Source organism: Marmota monax, unplaced genomic scaffold, assembly GCF_021218885.2.
Source record: "Marmota monax isolate L192 unplaced genomic scaffold, Marmota_monax_Labrador192_F-V1.1 WCK01_AAM20220418_F8-fsc00068, whole genome shotgun sequence".
Taxonomy (NCBI): domain Eukaryota; kingdom Metazoa; phylum Chordata; class Mammalia; order Rodentia; family Sciuridae; genus Marmota; species Marmota monax.
Genome location: NW_026692352.1, coordinates 6,087,295 through 6,099,338, shown reverse-complemented (window position 1 = coordinate 6,099,338; position 12,044 = coordinate 6,087,295). Strand labels below are relative to the sequence as shown.

The following is a 12,044-nucleotide window of genomic DNA, read 5'->3' as shown; positions in this document are numbered from 1 at the left end:
TCCCTTAAACAGCCATCCTAACAGGTAAGTCCACCTAGAAAACATCTCTCCAAGCCACGGAGCCTTAGCCACCAACCTGTACCCACCCATCAAGCCACAGGTGTTCCTCTTTGATTCTCCATCATTTCCAAACATTAAAACCTCTTTCTGAGGTGCTCTCCAAATTATTTAAAGTTCTTCTACAATTCACCTGAATTATCTTCAAAACCCAAACAAGTGATATCAAAGTAAACTTTTCAAATATACACCTCTATAAATTGGAGACCCTCTGGAGTACATGCTATATTATCTCCTTGACTAAAAAACAAATGTTTGTGAATCAGTGTTTTACATTTTTGCATTTAGTAAGAGACATGCAGTAGATGCCTGGCATTCACTGACAAAAAAAAATAATCATTTTTACAACCAAAGATAAAAGCTTCCATCATCACTTGAGTACCTCTTTGCACTGCTGTTAAATATTTGAGTGTCACATTTGTATGCCAAATAAATGAAATGTTACTGTAGAAAATTAATAAGAGCATATCACTCCCTGATAATACCAGCAGGGGCTACTGAATAAAGGACTAAAATCCATAATACACATTTTGGTTAAAGATTTTCACTGTATTAGTTTCCAAACACACTCTGGAAGGGGAGAAAAAAACTCTATCCACTGCAGTGAAGTGGAGAAGTTTGCTAGGTTCCTAAAAACTCAACAGAAATGAGAAAGGCTTTTGGAGGAGATAAACAAAAAGGGGAAAGTTCTGAACAAACAAGTAATTACAGTTTTGAGACCCAAGTGTGTGAAGACAAATTAAAAGAATGAAAACAGAGCAAAGATTAACATCAATATAATCAGCAGCAGCAATAACAAAAGTGTATGTGACCACAACTAGTGCAAAAAAAAAAAAAAAAAAAAAAAAAACCACACAGCCAAAGAATTGGTCAATTAAATTTTTAGTTGTAATTTAAAAGTTGTGTTGAAGGGCTGGGGTTTTGGCTCAGCGGCAGAGCGCTCCCCTAGCATGTACGAGGCACTGGGTTTGATCCTCAGCACCACATAAAAATAAATAAAATAAAGGTATTGTATCCAACTACTATAACAACAACAAAAAAAGTTGCGTTGAAAATGTGCTTTGTTATTGTTTCACAAGTACGACTTTTTAAACATGTGTTTTTAAGAACACATTAAAATCCTTCTCTCAAAGCCTGTCGCTTTAGTATTTTTATGAAATAATTCAAATACAAAGTTATGATATCTATTTACAATTACTATAATTAAGAATATATTTGGACTTACTGCTGCCTCCACACACGGTTCTGCTTACCATTTGTTTTATTTTCTGTTGCCTTCACTGTCTCCTACCTAGTTAACAAAGCTTTGTATTCTTTCTATTCCCTTTTTCCTTTGCTAATTAAAAATCCATAATATTGTTTCTTAAACTTTTAACATGCACACTTGAGCACAAACTTTTCTATCAAATCCTAAAGTTTTTTACAATCTTACAACCCCTATTCTCCCAAACAAATCAGTGACATCAGTGAGTTTTAACCCTGAAATCCACTTTACCTTATTAGTGTCATCTAGGACAGTGCTTCTCTAATTATCAGTGGGGAAGAACCAACTGTTTGGGGATTTTTTTGTTCAATCCATTGTAAATTAATACTTTAGTAAAATACAATTTAAAAGTTATAATAGTATTCAATTGTATTAAAGGTTTTAAACTTTTAGTCTCCCTTAGTGTATTTAGTTCACCATTGGCTGGTGATCCTTCTTGGACTACCACGGGCCCACAGCCTACATTTCTAATAACAATGGTCTGTTTTATCTTAAAACACACCTACCAAAAATTGCCTTTTGTTTTGTTAGCTTATGGTCAGTAGTTAATTATATTCACTAATGTGTTAACCATTTTTATACCCTTGCTATTTGCTTTCATCCCACATCCTCCCATTTTTCTATTTGCATCATTCGCTATAGGTAAAAAGTCTACAGGGAGGTAAGTCCCTATCTTTGAACACATATTTGTGTTCACATATTGAGTGAACTGTCACTCCAGACTGTAAGCTCACTAGAAACAGATTTATATACTAGCGGTTAACAGTGCTGTGAAGATATATTTCTTCTGGCATCTACTATTGCTAAAGAGAAGTCTGCTATTAATTCATAGGTAATATTTCCTTCCTCTCCCATTGCTTTTAAAATTTCCCCTTCTAGGTAGGTGCAGTAGTGCACACCTGTAATCCCAGAGGCGTGGAGGCTAAAGCAGGAGGATCCTGAGTTCAAAGCCAGCCTCATCAAAAGCAAGGTACTAAGCAACTCAGTGAGACCCTGTCTCTAAATAAAATACAAAATATGGCTGGGGATGTGGCTCAGTGGTCAAGTGTCCCTGAGTTCAATCCCTGGTACAAAGAAAAAAAAAAAATCCCCTTCTAATTAGATTACCCCTAAAGTTCTGCAGTTTCTCTATTTGTCACCTGCAGCCTCCTTCTGTAACAGAGAGAAGTCTACCTCAGCTTTCAGGGTTCTTTTCGCCCTGTGAAGCTCATCTTCCAGCCAACTCTGCCTACATCTTCATGCTTCTATTCCATTCTGTTCCAGAGATGGCTAGTATCTTGTTTTTAATTTGTTTATTTTATCAAGGTAAGTCTCTTTAAATTTCTCAGCTTTGATCAATTATTGCTTTTTTGTCTGATGCAGAGGAGGGTCTCAACGGATATATTTATGCAATGCCATCTTGACTGCAAACCCTGCCTGTGGCTTTCTTTTAAAAGAAAAAAAAAAGTGCTTTTTTAAGGTTTATGTGTCAAGTTGATAAAGGCACAAGATGGGCTGGACTTCTCAACTGGCTAACTGAAGAACCACAGAATAGAATACACCACTTATCACAACCACATATTCAACAGACATTTACTCACAGTCTGGTTTTAAATGCCAACTCTGCTATTTAGTTGCTATAGAATCTTAGAAAAGTTATTATAACTTCTCTGTACCAATTTTCCTTTCTATAAAAGTACAATTGTGAAGTTTAAATGAGGTAAAGATATACAAAGTGTTTAGAATAGTGCCTGGCACACAGACATTCACTAAATATTAGCTATTGTTATCACTGCTAGAGGGAAACATTTTACTCTGTATTCCCACATCTCCAGTCAGGAGAAAAACTGTCTACTCATGTCCTAGGAGAGGAAGTCATGAAAGGAACATTTCCAGTTCTCAGATGCCTTCACTTACTCCTTCCCAGGAATGGCAGATGACATACATGGTTGTTTTGGAGATGAAACTGGACATGAATAGCTTAGTTCTTTCTAGATTCTCTCCAATCAAGAATAGACTATCTACAACACATTTGCAAACTCTGATTTTGGCTTGGAAGATCAGATTTTTTGCTCTTGAAAGGACAGTCTCATTTTCATTCATTTTGTTATTTGAGGAGAAAAAGATTCAGATCAAAAGCAAATATATAAAGCCCTTTCAGTTATAGTCAGCTCTTTTAGTCACAGAATTTAAGCCACATTTGCTTATCAGTTGTCAGTCATAAAGCAAATATTCTTATCTTCATTTATCTACCATCTAACTTATTTCTGAACTTGTTCCAAACTAAGAAGAAAGGAACACTAGTTATTGGCCTACCCCAAACCTCAAGACTACTAGTATGTAGCTACAGGGTTGTTGGGGAATTAAATACAATAACAGATATAAAGTTCTTATCAGAGATGTTACCCTATTACTTATCAGATGTTACCCTATTACTATGTGTCAGACTTGTGCTGGACTGTGAGTTGTTACCAGCTGCAGGATGAACTGAATGCCTCTCTCCCCGCAGTCAGGATAGCTAATCTTGGGCAAGGACACTACAAATGGCAGCAGTAGCAGTCTCATGATTCTGATTAAATCACATTTTTATTAAGCAAATGACATGTCCCAAGACATATAGAAATCTATCCTTAAGAAACTTATAACAGCTAAGCTATGGAACCAACTAGGTACCCTTCAACAGATAAATGGATAAAGAAAAGGTGGTACGTATACACAACTCAGCCATAAAGAAGCATAAAATTATGGCACTTGCCAGTAAATGGATGGAACTGGAGACTATCATGTTAGGTGAAATAAGCTAATCTCCCCAAGATTGAATGTTCTCTCTGATATGTGGATGCTGACTCACAACAGGATGTGTGTGTGTGTGTGTGTGTGTGTGTGTGTGGTTTCACCAAATTGGAAGGGGCGGGGGGAGGATGAGAATGGGAAAGACAGTAGAATGAATCCAATATAACTTTTCTATGTCCATATATGAATATGCAACCAGTGAAACCCTCATCATGTACAACCACAAGAATGGGAAGTTATGTTACATGTATGTATATGTCAAAATACATTCTACTGTCATGTATAAGTATATGCAAAAAAAAAAAAAAGAAACTTATAGACTAGAAAGGAGAAAAACAAGCTTAGTTACTAAGTGGCTTATTTTATGTCAAAAGGATACATAGGATGCTGATATACTATAAGAACTCAAAAAATGAAACTCTAAAAAAGAAAAAAAAAAAAGTCTATCATGGTTTGAACTGAGTTTCCTAAAAGTCCCCTAAAATAATTACATTTTACTAAGTCCAATGGGCAATTTTTACTTTTTATTTGGCCTCACATCCTCTTAAAAAATAAACAGAAAGACAAATTTTAAAAACCAACAACAACACAAAATGAACCAAAAGCTCTCTCCCTCTCTTTATAGTCTCTGATATTCCACAAGAAACTCTACTCTCTTCCTCTGACCATTCCTCCTCATCACTTTCCCAATGCCTCCTTCTCTATCTGGCTTTTAACAGCAGGAGGGCCTCAAAGCGTGGTTACTTAGATCCCTTTTCCCCTCACTGTTCCTACTCTGTTATCCACACTTATAATTTCAATAACTATTTGCCATTGGCCCCACATTCAGATCTCTCTCAGTACTCCAGATTCATCTATCTGAATGCCTACTTGCCTTTCACACATGAATGTCTCAAAGGTACCTCAAACTCTGCATGACAAGGTGTCTTAACTCACCATCTGCCTCCACCAACCCTGGTCTTCCTCAGTGTCCCTTAGCTTTCTGTACGAGGCACCTTAATCCATCCAATTACTTCATCCAGGCCAGAAATCCAGAAGTCATACTTGACATCTTTTTTCTACCTTAAATTCAAACTATTATCAAGTCGTAATGATTTTGTATCCTAAAAGTTTCCTAAGTCTATCTTCTGGAGTGGGGGTGTAGCTCAGTGGTTGAGCATTTGCTAGCATGAGCAAGGCCCTGGGTTGGATTCCTAGCACCTTCCCAACCCTAAATCTATGTTCTCTTCATTCTACCATAATCCTATCTTAAAGTATCAACATCTCTTACCTGAGGCTCCTTACTGTCTTTCCACATAGATTCTTGCCTCTTCTATAATCATCCTTATTGCAGTCAGAGTAAAATCATTAAAACACAAATCTGATTTACAACACTGCCACTCTAAAAATCCTTCAATACAGGCCCCTGTTCTTAGGTAAAATCTTTTGGCATCATTTTTTCCTCATCACTCTGACCCTCCTTCAGTCTCTCAGACTTGCCATGCCCCCTTCTACCTCATGGCCTTCTGGCATGTTAACCTGCCCTTGCTGGATTACAGCTTCAAAAGTCAAATCCCTAAGAAGGCCTTTCTTGAGGCAGTAGAATAAGCTAACCTGAACTCCTGGGCTCAAGTGCCCTCCTGTCTCAGACGTGTGGCTTGGACTACAAGAGTGCACCATAGCACCTGGCTTCCCCATTATATTCTTAGCACTTGGAGTACAGTAGCTGACATACAATAGGTGCTCAATAAAATGCTGCTGAATGAATGGAATGTGCTAAGCAATGGCATTTCAGACAACCAAGAATTATGAAACAACATGATCACTAAGAGCAAATTAGGTATAGAGTTCCAAATTTTTAGGTAAAACACCATAAAACAGAAAGAGCACAGGTTTTAGACGCAGATAACATGAAATCTCAACTTGGCTCCTTTTTAGATTCTAAGTCCATCCCTCACAATCTGTTTCCTAATCTATAAAATGGAGAAGACAAAACTCATCATATTTGTTCATGGCTAGTATTAAGTGGGGAAAAGAACACGGGTTATCTGGCAGAGTACCAGAGTGTAAATACTTGGTGAATATAGGCTCTCTGCCCTCTCCTTGCTCTAATGGCTTTCAGACATAGAAATAGTGTTGACTATTTTAAAAAAACAAACAAACAAAAAACACTAACTTTTGGCTTCTTAAACATACTGAACGTTAGAAAAGACTTCTGAAACATTTTAATAAAACTACTGTATTTAATCAAAATTCACCATTCTTTCTTCTTTTTAATATTTTTAGTTGTAGATGAATACAATGCCTTTATTTTATTAATTTATTTTTATGCAGTGCTGAGGATGGAACCCAGTGCCTCATATGTGCTAGGCAAGTGCTCTGCCACTGAGCCCCAGCCCCAGCCCCTCACCATTCTTTCTTAACCACCAACGAATTATGTGGAATATGAGAAAACAGCTAGTTTAGGTTTTCCTTTAAGAAAATATGATCTGGATTTAGAAAAGATTAACTGGAGTGGATGTATGCCTTACAAAACAAGTTTTCACTCTCAAGAGCATTCAACCTAAGCCACACTACACAACAAACTAACAATGATACTTAAAACACAATTCTATTCACACAGAGCTTTACAGGATTATGTCTACTCAGGTGCAAGGCACACATGCACTATACAAAACTTAAGCTTCAGGAGAATCCTCTTACCTTATGTTCAAATGGAGCACCATAGTAGCCATCATTTAGTCCAAAAATTATTTCATTTTGGTTGCGGGCATGAATCTAAGAGAGGAGGAAAACACACAATTAGTTCTTCTCATTCCATTCACGTTTTAACATGATCAGAGAATTGACAGTTAAAACACAGTCTACTTCCATGGTGAGGAAAAGGCTGGCTACATTAAACAAACCAGCAGAAAACAAATCAGCTAACAAAAGACCAGGTGATCAAAGAAGCGTTTCCTGCTTTAGTCAAAGGTCTCATAAAAGCATCACCTGAGATAACAGGCATTCCACATGTTTTCCACAAACAATTCTGAGGTGTCATAGCTATTCCTGAAGGATTTCAGAAGCATACTATACATGCTCTGATGTCAAAGAAAACAGACCTGTTAGTCTATATGAATGCTTTGAAAATATGAAGCCCTAGAAAAACATTGAGATTAATATTATTTTCTATTTTCAAAAGCACAATTTAAAGATATTAATAGCCAATCCATAAAGTCTTAATAGGCTATTTAGTTCCTATCTGCACATCACTGTTTTTCAGACACTACTGATGGGTACTGCATACAATACAGTGTAACCCTAACTCAGTTCCACCTAAAAGGTGGGAAGAATAAAACTTTTAAAAAACTAAAGAATTGAGATGTAAAATAACTAAAAATAATATAAAGTGTCCAACAATGAAATATACAAATAGATTTAATTAGTTTATTAGAAAGAGTTGTGTGACTTTAAAAACTAGTAATAATTTTTCCTGTTGTGAAATATGAAAGTGACGGTTCAAGTGAAAGAAAGACAAGGAGGGATACCAGAACCAAATAATTGATCTCTGTCTCTAGCTAGAGAGACAAAGCAGCCCAAGACAGTAGTAGAACATTCCTGGGAACATTCACCTGACTTCCATAACAACCTCTACTACTAAAACAAGTTTTAAAGCACATTCCTATTTACCTACATCCTTTTTTTTTTTTGAACTAAGTGCAATAATACCAAAAGACAAGTCTACAATCATGAATTTATAATAATTTATATAAAAAATTTGTAATCAAGAAGTTTTTCCATATTACAAGGCAAAACAAAAAGCATTATGAAATCAGTTTCAAGACAGGGAATTTTAAATTATATTAAGTGTTTTACAGACATATATACCAGGGAAAATGATTAAAATTATATTCATCAAAATGTTAACAATGATTATAGCTGGGCAGAGGATTACATATTTTTTAAAAATTTTCTTCTTGGGCTGTGGCTGTGGCTCAGTGGAAGAACATCTATCTGCCTGGCGTGTGTGAGGCACTGGGTTAGATTCTCAGCACCACATTTAAGTAAAGAAAATAAAGGTCTATCAACAACTAAACAATCTTAAAATTTTTTTCTTCTTTACCATTTTCAAAATTTTCCAAATTGTCCAAAAGAATATGTATTACTTTTTATTTTCCTTTTGGTATGGGGGATTGATCTCAGGAGTGCTTAACCACTGAGACCCATTCCCAGCCCTTTATACTTTTTATTTTGAGACAGGGCTTGCTAAGTTGCTTAGGGCCTTGCTAAATTGCTGAGGCTGGCTTTGAACTCTGAATTCTCCTGCCTTGGCCTCCCAAGCCCCTGGGATTACAAGGGTGCACCACCTCACCCAGCAAGTAAATGCAATCTTGATTAGTCAGACTATGTTTGAGTGAGTGTGTGAGTGTGAGTGTGTGTGTGTGTGTGTGTGTGTCTCTCTCTTTTTTTTTTGGTGCTGGAGATGGAACCTAAGGCCTCCTGCATGCTAGGCAAGCGCTCTACCACTGAGCCCCAGCCCCAGTCCCCATGAATTATTTTTTATATCAGAAGAAAATAAATATATATACCAGTAAAGGAGTAGGTGGGGAGATAGGATCAGAAACAAATCCAGCATGAAAGTAAAGTTCTCAAAGTATAAGCTTCATGCAGATGGATGCTGAAAAATAATTAGTTAGCTGAAAAATAATTCTAACACTAAAAAGATATGCAGCTAAAACTAAGTGGCCTGAGTTCTAAGAAGAAGCTCTTCAGAGAGAACTCTTGACTTTTTTTTATCTTGATAGCACCAGTGCCCTACACTCTGCCCAACATACAGCATTTAATCAATTTTAATGGCACATGCTTTAATTATCTCAGGAGCCAAAAGCAGAAAATACTCCTTGTTCTGTCCTACAGGCTTGTCAAAAACTTGGAATGAAATGGATGTGAAAGTATTTTGGGAAGTTAGACATGAGAAGTAATTGGGGGAAAAAAATCTAATAATTGCATTAGAAACTAGGCAAAGCTCAGAAAGAGCCTTTTGTTCCTAAGAAAAAAATCATGAGTCACAAAAGAGGCTGTAACACATTGAACACTAGTAAGTACACTGCAGACTGTTAAACTATGATAATAAAAAGTGTAATATGGGGGCTGAGGGTGTTACACTTGTCTAATTTGGGGAAGAACCTGGGTTCAATCACTAGCACCACACACAAACAGGGTAATACATACTCTCTTTTACTCATTAAAGAATACTGGCTCAATAATAGCATTAGAATCCTAATAGGGAAACTATGGACTATAAAATTCTATTAATCTAACTACAACCTCATATTTTGGTATCTTTATGAAAAACAGCACACCTTCTAAAACAGCTGATTAGAGTAGTAAAATAAATAATAAACAGTGTCTGAATCATGGAACAAATAACAACCTAAATCTACCAAGCACTGTGTGAGCTTTGGCAAATCACTTAATCTCTCTGAACTTCTGTTTTCTCAATTAAATACTAAAGAAAATTAAGGTTCTTGCTCATGTGATCTTCAAGAGGCCCCAGGTGATTATGTGCATGTAAAAAGATACCCCAATACTAAAGGCTATAAAATTACTGTTGATAAACCAAGTTCTAACCGCTTAAACTAAGTCCAAGCATTTCTGCCATCACACATAAACTAGAAGCTATAGAGTCCATGTCAGCAGAATCAACAAATTCTTTGAATTCCCACCTTGAACAAAGCTATTTCCAAATTCCCCCTTCTTTGTCATCAAAATCCAAGTCAAATCCAGCTTAGTTCAAGACTTCTGGTGAAAACATCCTGATAAACTTTAAAGGCTATTCAGGAAATGTGGATTGCACTTGTAGCTCCAATATATGTATAACTTTGGACAAGTTGTATTAGCACTCAGGCCACTAAGATTTCCTCAGCTAAAAATAAAAGGAATCGATTATGCTCTATCACATCATACTTCTGTGCCTCTTCTCATCTTTTCTTCCCCTGGTTAATTCTAATATATTCAAAATTTACTCAGGTACAACATAATTTAATTGATACTGAAAAACATTCCATTCAATGATGACAGAATACGCATGATATGTTCATGAAACATGCGCCAAAGTAGACCAAATATTTAGGACCACAAAATAAATCTTAAAAGGATTCAAATCATACAAACTATTTTCTCTAAACTCAACAGAATTAAAGTAGAAATCAATAAGAGAAGTATATCAGGAAAATCCACAAATAACATATCTCTAATCCATGGTTCAAAGAAGAAATAAAAGGTAAATTAGAAAAGATTAAGGGGTGCCACGGCATACTCCTGAAATGCCAGACACAAGGGAGACTGAGGCAGAGGGATTACAAATTCAAAGACTGCCAATGCTACTTAGTGAGACCAGTGTGACTCTAGATCATGTTCAACCAAAAGAATGGGGTCAAAACTCTAATGGGTTGCAACCCATGTATATATATGTCAAAATACACCCTACTGTCCGGTATATCTAAAAACATCAAATTTTAGAAGGTTTTTAATTTTTTAGGAAAGATCCTGTCTCAATATTTAAAAAACAAAAAAAGAGGAATGGGGCAGCTGGTGTGTAGCTCAGTAGTAGAGGCCTGGGCCTGGATTCAATCCCTGGTAATGAAAAGAAAAAAAAAAAGCCAATGTTCGGAATTCAATGAAAGCACAACATAAAAATCTGTGGAATATAAATGAATCAATACTTAAAAGAAATTTTATTAAATGTTTATTTTAAGAGCAAAAGAAAAGGGGCTGGGGTTGTAGCTCAGTGGTTGAGCGTTTGCCTTCCACATATGAGGCACTGGGTTCGATCCTCAGCACCACATAAAAATAAATAAATAAAATAAAGGTAGTGTGTTCATCTATAACTAAGAAATATATATATATTTTTTTTTTAAAGTCTCAGATCAGTAACTAGCAAAGAGGAGCAACTTAAATCTGAAGCAATCAAAAGAAAAAAATAATAAATACTAATCAATGGAATTGAAAATAATAATCAATGAAATCAAACACTAGATCTCTGAAAAGTTAATAAAATTGATGAATATCTAGTCAGAGTGATCAGGCAGAAAAGAAGACAGAAGACACCAGTAGCAAGAACAAAAGTGGAAAGAATCACTGCAGACCCTACACAATTAAAAGAATTTAGTAACAGCATAGGAAATTTTATACCAATAAATTTGAAATGCCAGATGTGATACACAGCCTCTTTTGGAAGAAAAATCATCAAAGCTCACAAAAATAGTCATACATAGCCCAAATAGCTCCACATCTAATAAAGTCATACTTTAAAACTTTCCCACAAAGAAATATTAACATATAGATGGTTCTACTGAAAAATTCTGTCAAACACTAGAGGAATAAATAGCAACAAATCTACAAAAATTTCTCCAGAAAACAGAAGTAAACACTTTCCAATCCATTCTGAGATCAGCATTACTCTCATACCAAACCAAACAAACAAGGACACTGCAAGAAAGGCATAAATAACTCTTATGAATAAAGATACAAAAAATCCTAACATAATATTAGCAAACTGAATCTAACTATATATAAAAATCCAACAACATGTTTATACATATAAAACTGTAACTGTACATATAAAGGAAAATCCATCTTAACCAAGCAGGGTTTACACCAGCAATGTGAAAAGAAGGTCTTGACAAAACTCAACCACCAACCCAGTGTTTATGAAAATTATAGCTAATATTATACTGAAAGACTCAAATGTTTTCCCCCAAGTTTAAGGAAAAATAACAAGGATATCCACGGTATCTACTTGTATTCAACACTGTACTTGCAGCCTCCCTGAAATATGATAAGAAAAATAACTAAAAATATATACAAATTATAAAGGAAGAAATTAAATGTGTTCTTATCAATCAGTAAAAAGGAGTCTCAAAAAAAAAAAAGTTCTGAACCTACAAGTGAGTTTAGCACAGTTATAGTATATGAGCTCAATACAGAA

General features: G+C 35.6%; 1 protein-coding gene across 3 annotated transcripts in view; it reads right to left on the bottom strand.

Annotated features, from left to right (window-relative positions):
- Uvrag (UV radiation resistance associated) overlaps positions 1-12,044 on the bottom strand; it is a 330,605-nt gene that overhangs the window by 252,505 nt on the left and 66,056 nt on the right. For all 3 annotated transcript variants that reach the window (XM_046442008.2, XM_046442007.2, XM_046442005.2), the window contains exon 5: positions 6,776-6,850. In XM_046442008.2, coding sequence (XP_046297964.1) covers positions 6,776-6,850 — 75 coding nt within the window. The remainder of the gene's footprint in view (positions 1-6,775; positions 6,851-12,044) is intronic.